The sequence below is a fragment of the Trachemys scripta genome, chromosome 4 (assembly GCF_013100865.1).
Source record: "Trachemys scripta elegans isolate TJP31775 chromosome 4, CAS_Tse_1.0, whole genome shotgun sequence".
NCBI lineage: Eukaryota > Metazoa > Chordata > Testudines > Emydidae > Trachemys > Trachemys scripta.
This window is the reverse complement of record NC_048301.1, coordinates 7382119-7397918: the sequence shown is the minus strand read 5'-3', so window position 1 is coordinate 7397918 and position 15800 is coordinate 7382119. Positions and strand designations below refer to the sequence as shown.

Sequence of the window (15800 nt, the reverse complement as noted above, 5' to 3'; positions counted from 1 at the left end):
AAGGGGCTCCAGGCTGGGGCAGGGGGTTGGGGTGCGTGTGTGTGAGGGCTCCGGCAGGGGGTGCAGGCTCTGGGGTGGGGACGAGGCAGTGTGCTCCAGGCTAGGACTGAGGGATTCAGAGGGCAGGAGGAGGATCAGGGCTGGGGCAGGGGGTTGGGGCATGGGAGGGGGGTCAGGGGTGCAGGCTCCAGGCAGTGCTTACCTCAAGCAGCTCCCAGAAGCAGTGGCATGTCCCTCCCTCCATCTCCTACATGGTTCCCAGCCAATGGGAGCTGCGGGGGCGGTGCTTGGGGCGGGGGCAGCATGCAGAGTCCCCTGGCTGCCCCTACATGTAGGAGCTGGAGGGGGCACATGCTGCTGCTTCCAGGAGCCACGGCATGCACAGAGTGGAGCAAGCCCTCAACCCCGCTCCCCAGCTGGAGTACCAGAGTGGGGCAAGTCCCAGATCCCACTCCCTGGTGGGAGCTCGAGGGCCAGATTAAAACATCTGAAGGGCTGGATGCAGCCCCCGGGCCGTAGTTTGCCCAGCCCTGATCGAAGGGAACTAGCTGAAGCACTCTTGGAACTGCTAGCAATGATCTTTGAGAACTCATGAAGGATGGGCAAGGCCCCAGAGGACTGGAGAAGGGCAAAGGCAATAGCTTTCTTTACAAAGAAAGCTATGGGAGAGGGATAGCTCAGTGATTTGAGCATTGGCCTGCTAAACCCAGGGTTGTGAGTTCAATCCTTGAGGGGGCCACTTGGGGATCTGGGGCAAAATCAGTACTTGGTCCTGCTAGTGAAGGCAGGGGGCTGGACTCGATGACCTTTCAGGGTCCCTTCCAGTTCTAGGAGAAGAGATATCTCCATATATTATAAAGAGGAACAAAGCAGACCCAGGGCATTATAGACCAGTCAGCCTAACTTTGATACCTGGAAAGATACTAGTACAAACTGATAATAGTTTGTAAGCACCTAGAGGACAATAAGGAGTGAGGCTGTATGATCAAAGTATAAACATTTGTATCATTAACGTTGCCACTGTTCTACAATTGCAACAAATGTACAAAGTATATCATGTAAGGTGTCAATGGAAAAGTTACAATTTGAAGTGTGATTATCCCATTTATAATCTAGTATCGTCTTTGTATGTAAAGTGAGGACTATTGACTATGTACCAGTTATTCAAAGGTGTATGTCCTGGGGTAACACCCAGCGTGTAATTTACATCCTGTCTGGCCAGCACATTGTGAAGGAGCTATTCAAGTTGATGGCCCATTACACACTCAGCTTGTACAATGGGTCATAGAAAATGCCTATCCCCACCCAGTGAGCCTTTCTGTGAACACATGAGCCAAAATATGGGTAATGGCTGCTCCTATGAGTCCAAGCATGCAAGGGCATATGACTTGCTCACCTGACCCTGGACTCCATCTTGTGCCTGTAATTTTCCCCACAAACTAAGACTGTGAGCTTTCCCTCCACACTGGGAGAAAGTATAAAGGACTTTAGAAGCATCTGCATTTTGCCTCTTTCCTGCTCTGATCTGTGGACATACACTAAAAGGAGCATTCCAACCTATGGACTGTGGACCTTCCAATCTTTTGGACATTACCAAAGACTTTACAAGCCAGCAGTTTATTTCACCACTGCTTCAAACGTGATACAAGAACTTTTCAATGATTGTATGTATAGGATTTTTGACCATTTGGACTCTTCTCTTACAATAGATACTAAAGGATTGGCAGCAGTATGATTATTGGGTAAGATCTGAGTTATATATTGACCTGGCTATGTGGCTGATCTTTTGAGATCAGAATTTCCTTCTTTGAAAGGATTATTTGCCTGATGGATAGGGGAAGCTGTAAATGGGATAAATCTTGATTTTAGGAAGGCTTTTGACAGTCCCACATGACATTCGCAAAAGCAGACTAGGAAAATGTGGTCTAGATGAAATTACTATATGAAAGAGTAGCTATCAAGGGTTTGCAATGAAACTGGGAGGACATATCTAGTGGGGTCCTGCAGTGGTCAGTCCTTTCATTATTGACTTGGATAATGGAGTGGAGAGAACACTTGTATCTGTGGATGACACCATGCTGGGAAGATTGCTAGCACTTTGGAGGACAGGAACAGAATTCAAAGCGACCTTGACAAGTCACAGTATTGACTTTACCCTTGTTGATTTCAGATTAAGGTAAATGCAGAGTACTACACTCAGGAAGGAAAGATCTAATGCACAACTACAACACAGGGAATGTATTGCAACCCCCACCTTTTTTTAAATGGTGGGAGAGCACGGCTTCCTGTTTGTCACACACACACACTGGCGCTGTTTGCTTACTAAGTTAGACCTCAGTGAAAGCAATATCCACATTGTAACAAAGGGAGAAAAGTTATCTTACTTTTCTTTGCTGTCTATGTGCACAATAAAACTTAACAGATTGAGGAGAAAAGGCTCTTTATTCATTCAAACACAGTGGTTGGTGGGGGTGGAGTTTACCGGGAAGAAAGTGCAATGGAGGGGACAGTTTGGTAAAGAACACCACAAGTAAGTGTCACAGTCCTCTGTCTCATTGCTGAAACAGGTTTTCAAAGCCTCACTGAGACACAGAGCCCCCTCGATGTGCTCTTCTTAGTGCCCTGGTTTCTAGCTGCTCAAAATTGGCTGCCAGGCGATCTGTCTCAACTCCCCACTCCAAGGGAAACTTTTCTCCCTTTGTTACAATGTGGATATTGCTTTCACTGAGGTCTAACCTAGTAAGCAAACAGCGCCAGTGACCTTTTAAATGTCCAAAGGCACATTTCACCACCATTCCGCACTTGCTCAGCTTATAGTTAAACCAGTCCTCACTGCTGTGCAGGGGGCCGGTGTACAGCTCCATGAGCCGTGGGAGCAAGAGGCAGGCTGGGACTCCCAGAATCATGATTGACATTTCAATATCACTAATGGTTATTTTGCAGTGTGGAAAGAGTGTCCCTGCTTGTAGCTTTCTGAACAGACCAGAGTTCCTAAAGATGTGCACGTCATGCACCTTTCCTGACCGTACCATGTTGAGGTCTGTGAAATGGCCCCTGCGATCTACCAGCACTTGCAACACCATTGAAAAGTACCCCTTTCGGTTTATGTACTCTTTAGCAAGGTGGTCTGGTGCCAAGATAGGGATGTGTGTTCTGTCTATCGCCCCACCACAGGTAGGGAACCCCATTGTGGCAAAACCATCCACTATGTCCTGCACCTTGCCCAGAGTCACTACCCTTCTTTGCAGAAGTCAGTAATCCCTGCAAACTTGGATCACAGCAGACCCCATGGTAGATTTACCCACTCTAAATTGATGCCCCACAGACCAGTAGCAGTCTGGCATTGCAAGCTTCCACAGAGTTACCACCACTCGCTTCTCCACTATCAGAGCAGCTCTCAGTTTAGTATAGCTGCACTTCAGGGCTGGAGAAAGCATTTCACACCGTTCCTGGAAAGTGGCCTTACGCATTCGAAAGTTCTGCAGCCACTGCTAGTCATCCGCTAGCTGCCTAACAATGCAGTCCCACCAGTCAGTGCTCGTTTCCCAGGCCCAGATGTGGCACTCAGCCATGTCAGGGTGATGAAGGACTGTTGCCAGCAACTGCAAATTGCTCTGCACCTCCTGGCAGGGCTGCTTGCACAACATCATCATTCCATGCGGCAGCTCCTGTATCGGCTGTGTAAATACTGCAGGAGAAGGCGTGAGGTGTTTGTAATGCTCACAACAGTGTACAGCTGAGCGGGGTTCATGCTTATCGTGCTATAGCAGCTGCGCGGGTAACCCAGGCTTACGAAAAAAGGTGGGGGAGGGGGGAGAAAAAAGGCCTTGGTTTGTCTGCTGTTGATTGGAGGGGAAAAGGGAGGGAAGTGCATCACGGGAGGCTAATACCATGCTTCCATAACCACCCCCTGCAAATAATTTGGTCCCAACCCAAAATTGCACTTGGCTACATGAACTGTGGGATAGCTACCCACAGTGCAGTGCTCTGTGCGGCAATGCTAGTGAGGATGCACTCCTCTGACACAATGAGGATATGCAAGACTGACTTGCTTAAATCAGAGGCTCGATGTCGACTTACATAAAGTCAACTTAACTTTGTAGTGTAGACATGGCCTAACTATAGAGATAGTTAAGGACTGAACAGGCTTCCAAGGGAAGTTTTGGAATCCCCATCATTGGAGGATATTAAGAACAGGATAGACAAACTGTCAGAGATGGTCTATGTCTGTGGCTCTCAACCTTTCCAGACTACTGTACCCCTTTCAAGAGTCTGATTTGTCTTGTGTAACCCCAAGCTTCACCTCACTTAAAGACTACTTGCTTACAAAATCAGACAAAAATACAAAAGCGTCACAGCACAGTATCACTGAAAAACTGCTTACATACTCATCATATAATTATAAATCAATTGGAATATAAATACTGTACTTACATTTCAGTATATAGAGCAGTATAAACAAGTCATTCTCTGTATGACATTTTAGTTTGTACTGACTTCGCTAGTGCTTTTTATGGAGCCGGTTGTAAAACTAGGCAAATATCTAGATGAGTTGATGTATCCCCTGGAAGATCTATGAGTACCCCCAGGGGTACGTGTACCCCTGGTTGAGAACCACTGCTCTAGGTATACCTGGTCCTGCCTCACAGCAGAGAGCTGGATTAGATGCTCCCTTTAAGTCCCCCCTCCAGCCCTACAATTCTATGAGACAAAAAGAAGATGGGTACAGACCAACAGGGGAGTACAAGGAAACAGTGAGACAACATTGGCAATAGGTAGCAGTCACAACACACCAGTAGCCTAAATAGTCAAGTTTTTTTGCAGGCCTCGCAAAAAAGGAGAGTTTTGAGGAGGGAGCTGAAGGAGGTTAGGGAGGTAGCTTTGTGGATGTTCACAGGGAGCTCCTCCCACGTTTGAGGGGCAGCCAAGGAGAAACCAGGAAGGGACTTGTTCGAAAGTTTAACGACTGGGCAGCACAGGCTGACATGATGGGCCAATCAGAGGCAAGCACTGACAGCTCAATAGCAAATGACAGAGGATAGGCAGGGTGGGGACTGACTATTTCCCCCCACCCTGTCAGATGGGGATAGACACAGCCTGTCTTGCATAGGCCCCAATAAAGGAGCACCCCCTGGCAACTCAAAGGCACCTATGCAGCGACACAGCGAGCTGGGGGCTCCCATTTGAAAAGCGGCACTCTTCTTTAGAAAGAATTTGACCATGCTGTGAGCAAACATGGATTACTGCTCTAGCCATTGTTCCGCAAATGCAATCAGCCTGTGCATTCAACACCCAGGCGTTGGAGAGAGCCTGGAAGCACCTATTAATTGCTTCAGCTTTATCAGTTAGGTGAGTGCAGCACAAAGCTACCTCTGAAATGTATTAATACCCAAAAGAGGATGAATACACCAAGAACTACGGGAGATTTTCCAGAGTTACAGTCCCAGGTTGGGAGAGAAAGTTCACATGATCCCTGGGGAAATATGGAGTCTTGCAAGCGAATGAGGCTGGATCATGATGCAACTGTTGAGTCAGGCAAAAGGGCTTCCCACGCACCCCCAGTCACACACTAACAGGAATTACTCAAAACCTTCCCAGAAGATGCTGTTCTGATTGGATGTGGCTCTAGCCTTTGAGGGTGCTGTCCAAACATGTTCAGACACCCCTCAACATGACAGGATACTCATCAGAGAGCAAGCTAGCTACTTGCCAACGTGAGCCTAGCGATATTGCTGCAGTCCATTGAGATTGCCAGAGTGTGAATATCTCCGAGGCCACAGGAGGTTTTTAACTTCAAACCAGAGCTCTGTTAACACACCTCCCGTTGGAGGAAGGACACTAATTATGGAAAGGGAGGAAGAGAGCTAGATGTTTGAGTATAAAGGGCCAGCGTCTTCAGTTCATGTAAGCTAGAGACACTCAACTGGAGTCATTGGCGTTACACCAGCTGAAGATATGGCTCAGAGTAGAAGACAGTTAACAGAGGTACAAATTCACTGTATGTCTAAAAAACAGGGCAGATTTTCCAGAAAGCAAGAGGAGGTGCTGAGGACAAAAGTCAAGGAAGAAGGGATAGTGCTGGGAAAGTGATATGGCAGGAAAGATATCAGAAGTGGGGTAAATGCTGTGGATGGAGGAAGAGTTTTTACAGAAGACATTGAGACATTAATAATCACCCTAGAACAAGATAAACTTTTGACCGAATGTTCTGACCAGCCTTGTGGTAGGCTGAATGATGCCAGCAGTTATTGCTACCCTAATGAAGGTGTTAGTCGTTATTAACTGATTGTAATTAACATCGTAATTGCTGATGCCTGGCTAGGGCCTGAACATACAAACGCATCTATGACATTTCGGGTCACAACATTAGAGCCAAGTTCTTTCTATCCCATCCTTCACTTCATGCAGCCTCCCTGTGAAGTCAGAGCTGCACAGAGGTGCGAGAGCAGAAATCAACCAGGCACCAAGAATTTATCATCTAGAGCGGGAATGGCTCTCAGATAGGAATGGGGGAAAACTTGCTTAAGAAAATAGCTGGATGGGAACTGAATGTTAACGTATTATATGGGTGATGCTTTTGTTTTAGACTAAGAATGCTTTTCTTTTTATAGAAACAAGAAACACGTGCCAACATACAGTTTAATAAAAAAAATCATAGAATATCAGGGTTGGAAGGGACCTCAGGAGATCATCTAGTCCAGATCTGTACTGGGATAAAGGGCTGTCGTGACCCTCAGTACTTCAAGGGAGCCCATCCACTACCACTATTTGTGCTGTATTTTGTGTGTGACTGGGCAAGGGGACTTCAGTCTCCTTTACTGTCAGTTTGCCACTTTTCACAGGCACTAGATACCAAGGAGGCAGGAAGTTACAGGCCACTACATTTGATCCAAGAAAAATCAAAGCAATTCAGTCTATTTTATGGTTTTATGATCCTAGACATTCATAGTTGTAGACTCTCAGATAAACGACTCAGAAGAAGGTACTTTCATACCATGTGAATTTACACAGAATGCTGAATTGGATGGCCTAGCTCTCCACACGTTGGTGCCACACAACCAAGACAATTCCTGTTCTGAAAAGTCTGCAACATAAGAGACTCCCAAGGCAATTCGATCTAGAAAGGGTAGAACCACAGGTGGGAAAAGGCCTAACTGGGGACTTGTTTACATTGAAATGGAAAGTGAGAATATCTGTTTTAATAAGCTCTCTAGAAGACAGAGCAGGAAAATCTAGGAAACTGTCTTGTCATCCCCTTTCCCTGGCCTATGTTGACCCAGTCCTTAGACGAAGCCCCTGGAGGATAAACCACACTTTGTGTGTTTATTGAGTGCCAAGCACATCTTGGCAACTACTAATCAAAAATAATAAGGTCAGCACAACATACATCAGAAAAACAAGCAGAATATTGGATGCATTGGCAGCTCAGAACAGTTGTGAGAATTGCTCAACGCAGACGCCATGAAGAGTCATCTTAGACGAGACCGATTGCACTACTGTGCCTAGATTTCGGATAAGAGTTTATCAACCTATTCTGATCTCTACAGAGATGAAACAATAATTAAAGATAGGGTGGGAAGTGATTAATGTATGCAGAAAGCTAGAAAAAAAAACAGGATGGAATTTGTAGTAGATGGGAGAAGAGCCAACGCAGCTCCAAATGGATGAATACTAAGGAGGACTGTGAAAGCAGAAGTATCTAGTATAGTCTATGTTCTTAATTTAAGTAAATATCAGCAGCAATTGGTTATTATTTGGGGTTGAACAACATGCTCTAACCCTCCTTTCAGATCTGCAGTGTTCCTCTAAGCAATTTGTACCCCTTGTACAGAACACCTATATAGCTTTTGCTTCAATAAGCAAAACTGAACTGGCAGTGGGTGTAATACACTGCAAGCCAAACTTTTTATTAAAGAGTTTTTAAAAGATACCTGTTGTGACGCTGCAGTCTATATGATTTTATAAAAATTTGATGAGTGAATATAATGTAACTGGGATATGCTTCATGCAAAAGGTCTCTTGTAAGGTATCATTACAAAGCTTATTAGCTACTGAGTGTGATCATCCAATTTGTAGAAATGTACCACTCTTGTATCTGAAACCAGAAATATGAAATATAATTCTGATGTCCTACTGTAATTATGCAAAGTGTGGGCCATTAATGGTGGTTTGGAATCTTTATGACTCCCATTAACAAGGACCATTGTCTGCAAATGGCTGTGTTTTCCTGTAAGTCTTCCTGTATACCTGTGTGCTGGCAAGTGGGTAATGAAGTCTTGCAGTGACATGTGATGATGTCACCTGAACTGGAATCCATCTTTAACCTGGTGCTTTTCCAGTGAGAAGGAGGGGGTGGGAACCCAGAGAGGGACAAAGGATTCCCGCCTTATGCAAAAGATATATAAAGGAGTGAACAGAACAAAGAGGAGAGAGGGAGCCATCATGAAGAATCCCCTAGCTACGACCTGAGCTGGAACAAGAGCTGTACCAGGAAAAGAATTGTGCCCAGGACTGGAAGGTGTCCAGTCTGAGGAGAAAAAACAAAACAAAAAACACTTACTGAAGCATCTCTGAGGGTGAGATTATCTGTATTTAGTTTGATTAGACATAGATTCGCGCATTTTATTTTATTTTGCTTGGTGACTTGCTTTGTTCTGTCTGTTACTCCTTGGAACCAATTAAATCCTACTTTCTGTATTTAATAAAATCACCTTTTCTTTATTAATTAATTCAGAGTATGTATTAATACCTGGGGGAGCAAACAACTGTACATCTCTCTCTCTCTATCAGTGTTATAGAGGGCAAACAATTTATGAGTTTGCCCTGTATAAGCTTTATACAGGGTAAAAAGGATTTATTTGGGTTTAGACCCTATTGGGAGTTGGGCATCTGAGTGTTAAAGACAGGAACACTTCGGTTAGCTGCTTTCAGGTAAACCTGCAGCTCTGGGGCAAGTAATTCAGACCCTGGGTCTGTGTTGGAGCAGACGGGGTGCTGGAGTCCTGAGCGGGCAGGGAAAACAGGGATAGAAGTAGTCTTGGCACATCGGGTGGCAGCTCCCAAGCAGGTTTTTGTGATCCAACCCATCACACCTGTGCATAAAGTAACCCTCATGTACACCAGCAGGTGCGGCTAGTCAGGGCCAGACTTAGGTAAAATGGCACCCTGGCTGAATTTGTATTTTGGCAGCCCGATCCCCATGGGCATAGCACCTCTTCCATCGCCCCTGGCCCCTGTGGGCTCCTCCCCCCTCATGCACCCCCAATAGGGTGAGTAGATAGCAAGTGTGAAAGATCAGGACAAGGGGTAATAGGCACCTATATCAGACAAAGCCCTATCAGGACTGTCCCTATAAAAACAGGGCATCTGGTGACCCCAGCCCCCCAACACTCACCTCCTGCACCCACATGGGGAAACTGACTTAGACGCACAGAGCACCTGGCAACACTGCTGGCTCCCCCCTCCAACGCTGCTCCTCCACACCCCGAGGAGGCTGGGGAGCAAGGCCAGGGCTCCCTGCATCCAGGTCACTGTCCCCCCCGCAGGGCTGGGTAAGGGGAGGCCAGGAGAGCATCCGCTCCTGCTGCCTCACAGCCCAGCCCAGGTGGGGACAGTGACCTAGAGGCACAGAGAGCTTGGGATGCTCTTCACTCCCCCCCACTCACAGCCCCCTAGTGGGGCAGCAAGCCGTGGCTGTGCATCACCGCTCCCCCCCCCGCCCCATTCCTCCACTGGGGGGAGGCAGGGAGACCCCTGGGCACCCCCGAGCAGCCCTCCCCTGCCAGCCGCGAGCCGGTTCGGACACGACACGCCTGGCATCACTTCACTCGGAGCAGGGATAAGGGGGCGGGTGCCGCGCAGGGCTAGGCGAAGAGGAGACCCCCGGCAGGTGGGGACCTGCCCAGGTGCACAGGAGCGCGAGGGAGACACCCCCACAGGGGGCGCACAGCAGCGGGGGAGGGGGAGGAGAGCCGCCCCCTCCCCCAGCGGAGCGGGACTTACCGCCTGGGCCGCGGGGAGCCCGCAGGGGGGTCTCCAGCCCGGGCCGCGGGACCCTCCCCCTGGGGCCCGGGCGGCGGCACGACCCCTCGCTCGCTGCGCCGCTTCATCCTGCGCTCTGCGCCCGGCGCTGCCGCCCGCCGCCTTATCTGCGGGGGCGGGGCCAGGCGGGCTCGGACCCGCCCCCTCCGCGGCACCTGCGGGGAGGGGCGGGGCCAGGCGGGCTCGGACCCGCCCCCTCCGCGGCACCTGCGGGGAGGGGCGGGGCCAGGCCGGCTCGGACCCGCCCCCTCTGCCGCTTTGGCCCCTAGCCCCTGCTAGGAAGGCGGGGCTATAACCCGCTTAGCCCCGCCCCTCCCTGTGCCCCGCCCCCTGGCTGCCCTCTCCATGCAGCTGCCGCCCAGGTCTGGGGTGCAGGATTAGCTGCGTTGGGGGAACAGGGCAGCTCTGGGTCAGTCCCACCCCCTCACCTTCGTGTCCTCTCTCTGCTGCATCCGCTGGGGTAAGGGGAGGGGTAGCACGGCTCGGGGCTTTATGCCCCTTCTTCCCCTCTCTGCAGCACAGGCTGGGGAAGCAGGGTCAGTCACAAGAAATGGCCCACTGGGGTGCCAATTGGGGGGGCAGGCAGTGGTGAAGGCGGGCCTGTACAGACCGGTACGGCATACTGGTAAGAAGCCGGTACCGGCCCGTACCCAGCCGACGTTAAAGCACTGCCGCGGCAAAGGACCCTCCTTAAAGTGCTGCCGCTAATGTCGCTGCCCCTTTTGCCCCCCCCCCACCATAGGGATGCCGATGGGGGGGAGCAAAAGGGGCAGCTGCCCCAGGGCCAATGATTTAAAAGGGCCCAGGGCTCCTGGCCGCTGCTGCTGCTACCGTGGCAGTGGCTGGAGCCCTGGGCCCCTTCAAATCGCCACCGGAGCCCCAGGTGGTGTGGGCCAGGCAGCAAGGATGGGCAGCTGAGGGAGGCTGACCCCCCAGTCCCGCGCCTTCTGTCCGACACCTCTACAGTCCCAGACAGGTACAGTATAAACTCATGGGGCCTTGCCCTAGTAGGCTGTTTTCAAAGTTAAATGATCTATTCCAGGCTTGACGAACTGCAAAAAAGTGATAGAAAGTCATCTAGATTTTTCTACAATTGTTTCAATTGTTGTATTCAAGAGTTAGTAACAAAGTAAGAATATACATTAAAATTTTAACCTAACCAGTGTCCCTTAAGTGACTTGACACAAGATGTGAGAACATGTTAGTATTAGAGCTGAGTGGGTCTAATATTTATTTAATCCTCTTTTTTTAAATAGGAATTAGATACAGTGCCCTATCACCTAATTTCTAAGTTATTATTTGGGGGAAAAAATAGAGTTTTCAGGTGTCCTGGAATCATGGTTAAAGTTGTCCCCTCCCCCACCAAAATCTAAAATGGCACCCCTGTGGCCCAAGTGTCTGCCCAAGCAGCATTTTGTCAAAGTGTGTGAGTCATCCAGTTACAGAGAAATGCAAAAGCCAAATTCATGCACACCAAGCTCCTCCACTAATTATACAACTGGGAAAGGAGCTGGGTCTCTAGCTACATTTGTGACACAACGTTTTACAACAGATTGGGTTATGAAATGGACATTTGGCTCACTCATTTTCAGTGTCACAACCAAAACTGCAGCAGAGGGTAGTGTAATCACAACCAGCACATATAAATAGATTGGTGACCAGCACTGTTAAAAATAAAAGTTAAGCTTGATTTTCACCGGAGTCACAAAATGAACAATACGGCACTGCCAGCCTGGATGTGTGCTTGGGCTAAAGAGCGCTCTGGAAATGTAGGGAAACTAAGGAGTATAGCTTGGCTAGCAAACACTGTTGAATTATAATAACTTGTTGCAGTGTGTAATTAACTAGGATTCGTTACAGATATAATCTAGCACCTTGAGCTAGATCCCTGTATGCTGCCAAAATACCTGCGGTCCATGGGACATTTTTTGCCCAATCAGCACAGAGCTGCGGCCCATGTAAAATCCTCAGGGCCACACAGGTCCATTGGATGCAGCCCACACAACACATTGTGGGGCACATATGCGGCCCACAATAGTAAATAGGTTGAGAATTACTCAGCTAGATGAAAGCCAGCTAAGGTATCCCTTCAAGGCTCCTGGCTGCAGTGTCGACATACCCTGAGTCACTTAACAGGGCTGTCACTGTAATAAAACCAAACAAGCTAAGAATCCAAAAGGTTTTTAATAAGAATGCAAATGTGAATGGTACTTGAATTGCTGAGGAGAGAATGTCTAGACTTCACAATGGAGAAATTTGAGCTGATCTGACTAGATACCAGGGGAATGGAAGGAGCAGAGTTTTGCATTGTAGGTATCAAGTCAGACCTACCCAAGAAAGTAGAGGCAAATGGACAAATAAATTAAAAACCCCAATACTGTGGGCAGCGGGTATCAAAGGCCAGAGGACACTAAGCCTTTCCTAACCCAGGCCTTGGCCCCACCCACACTCTGCCCTGAGGCCCCACCCTCACTCCCCCTGTCCCCTGAAGCCGGCAGGGGCTCAGCTTGGGCCGGGCTTGGCTGGCCAGCAGCCAGGGGCAGCCCAGGGCAGCTCAGGCCAGTGGGCGGCTTAGGCTGGCTGGCAGCCTGGGGTGGCTCGGCCAGAGGCGGCTTGGGCCAGCCAGCAGTGGCTCAGACTGGCCCAGGAGTTGAGCTGGAGTTTGGGGCTGGCTGGTGGCCCAGGGGTCGGGCTGGTGCTTAGGGCCAGGCAAAGGCCCAGGGGTAGTGGCAGCCAGTGCAGCTGGGATAGGCTGGCTGGCAGCCCAGGGCAGCTGGAACAGGTGGGCCAGTGCTCGGGGTGTTTTGGCCAAGCCACGGTGGGGCTCGGGGTTCTGGCGGGCAAGGGGGGCAGAAGGGGTGGGGAAGGGGCAGGGGCAGGGCTGGGGGCTAGTCTCCCCAAAGGGGGAGTTCACCTGCTGCCCATGCCCAATACTGAGGCGTTACAATGATTCATGGGCCTGTTAACATCCCTAGTCTGCGAAAGGGGATGCACTTGGGGGACAGTTCAGAATGTACTGTGGTGGCAGGAGAAAAGCTTTGAGTAGTTTAAAAGCTGCTACAGAAGTGCCTGTACTGAAATATTTTGGGATTCATAAAAGAGCCTAATACCTCAGTCAATACAGCTTCACATGTGTTCGGGGCAGTCCTCCGGCAAGATGATCAGTTAGTGGCACTAGCTAAAATGCAGAAGAACTATGCTCAGATTGCAAAAGAAAAGCTAATGTCTTCGGTTGTGAGCAGTGTTGTAAGTATGTTTATGGGCAGAAGTCAATGGAGATGGGAAAGAAACCATAAACTTTTTCAAGTCATATCACAGAAACCATGGTGCAAAGCACTTCTGGACTTTAGAAAGTGATCATAAAATAGCAGAGGTCTGATCAAGTGGAAATTCTTATAGTGCACATGCTTTCAAATACAAATAGTTTTGACCGGCTCTAGTTATAATACCAATCAGCATCTATTATTTGAGGATATAATACTATTGTCCAGAAGTATCTAAATACCTTCCATGTAAAATCAATAGTAATGGTATATTAATAGTATGAGGTCAGAAACGGTAATCTGAATATGGAGAATTATAAGATCCGAGCCCATGAATCCTATTCTGGTCAGGTGAAGATACGATATCCAACTGTGAAATCTGAAATAAATACAGGAAACAGAATGTAAATAATAAATAAATAAAATATGGAGATATACCAATCTAATAGAGCTGTAAGGGACCCTGAAAGGTCATCAAGTCCAGCCCCCACTAGCAGGACCAAGTACTGATTTTGCCCTAGCTCTCTAAGTGGCCCCCCCTTAAGGATTGAACTCACACCTCTGGGTTTAGCAGGCCAATGCTCAAACCACTGTGCTATCCCTCCCATCCCTAAAAGCCCCTGCAATCATTTGGGATTGTAAAAATCTACTTGACTCTGGTATAACACATGGTTACAGTTTTTGGAATTAGAGCAAATTAAATACACCAATAAAGATAAAAAGTTGACGAAGCGCAAATGGATCTTTGGTAACATAAAGGCTGTGAATAAGATTTCATTAATACTTGTATGCAGGGTTCATAGAACTGCAGGGCTGGAAGAGAGATCATCTAGTCCAGTCTCCTGTGCTGAGGCAGGACCAGGTACACCTAGATCATCTCTCTTGTTTTCGGGTGCAATTCCGACTAGTAAGGGGTTCTGTCACCTCTTGTCCCATAACCAAGTGCCTTAAAATGCTCTGCTGCTGTCGCTCCCTGTCTGGACGCACCCAGCCAGCATTCAAGCATGCACTGAGTGTCTGTGTGTTCAGCAACTCACACTCCAGCAGCCTGCTTGTTATACCACAGCCACACTCTGGTCTCCACCAGCCTTAGTTACCACTGTCCGAGAGACCCCAACACACCCCCAGTCCTGAATTTCCCCAAAACTGCCCTGGCGTGTCCAGCCCTCTCCTGGAACACTCTGAGAAGTAAATGTGGTTCGTTTGCTCCTTTAGAGAGACAAAAGTACATTACAGCTTATGAACATAACTGGGGTAAATACACCCTTCCCTTCAAGCACAGCACTGAGTTGGTTTATTGAAAAAATAAAATAAGTGTATTAAGAAAATGACATAGGGTAAGAGATACCAAATAGAAGGAATACAGTGAGAAAGGATTACAAACAAACAAAAGTAAACATATGCTTTCTAATGGCTAAAATCTAACTTAATGAGCTACAGTCTTTGGTGAGGAAACTACCTTGAACAATCTTCCAGTCCCAGAGACTTCAACCCCCTTGACTCCAGGACCTGTCTTTCTCCACTTGCAAGAGCTCCGCCCCCTGTGTCTGTCTAGTGACTGATGCCAAGATGGCTTCTTCTCTCACACACTTTCCCAAACTCACAGTTTTGTCCCCAGACTCAGGATGTCCTCATGCTGTTCTTCCCTTCCTCTGGATTTCCCATTCCCCCTGCTGATTCATATGTAAATGGGGCTTCAATTGTTTTGATTTCACAATGCTACTTTCCCTCCTGGGGGAGGAATTTGTTTTTCTCTGGGTTTGGTCACAGCCTAATACCATTGATTATCCATATTGCCTCATATAGTGTAATACACATATTTCACAATGATATGAACCATCACTTTTATTGATATTGTATGCAAGCAGTTGATTCAATTGCTTATCCTTTGAGATCAGACCCCAGCAAGAGGATATTTCCTCCACTCGCTAGGTTCATGGTTTTGTTTACCTTTTACGTAAATGTCCTTAATTGTCTCTGCCTGACGACCAGGCTGGTCAGACAAACAAATAAACATTCCTTTGTCTAGGGCACACTGAGCTTATGCATTGCTTGCCAAACACAATTTAATAATTCTAGCATATATCTATAACTCTTTGTACGCACCATGCTCACGCAGCACGTAAGAATATTAATGATCACTGAGTTTTCCATTTTCCAATGATATCTTTCATGCCACCTTTGGGTATATATCAGGACAGCGGTGTGTTAGGTGTAATGAATATGTCAGGCCTGATAAGAGTTGCTGACACAGAGTAGTGAGGCACAAATGGGCCTCTGTGTTACACCATCCCTGACAGGTGTTTGTCTAACCTGTTCTTAAAAGCAGAAAATCCACAACTTCCCTTGGAAGCCTATTCTAGAACTTAACTACTCTTATAATTAAACAGTTTTTCCTAATATCTAACCTAAGTCTCCCTTGCTGCAGATTAAATTGATTACTTCTTGTTCTACCTTCAGTGGACATGGAGAACAACTGATCACCATCCCCTTTAT

At 47.9% G+C, this 15800-nt stretch overlaps 1 protein-coding gene across 1 annotated transcript in view; it reads right to left on the bottom strand.

The window, feature by feature from the left end:
• The window catches only part of ABHD12B (abhydrolase domain containing 12B), a 34377-nt gene extending 24268 nt beyond the window's left edge, over positions 1–10109 (bottom strand). The window contains exon 1 of the mRNA XM_034767912.1: positions 10003–10109. Coding sequence (XP_034623803.1) covers positions 10003–10109 — 107 coding nt within the window. The remainder of the gene's footprint in view (positions 1–10002) is intronic.
• Between the last annotated feature and the right edge of the window lie 5691 nt (positions 10110–15800).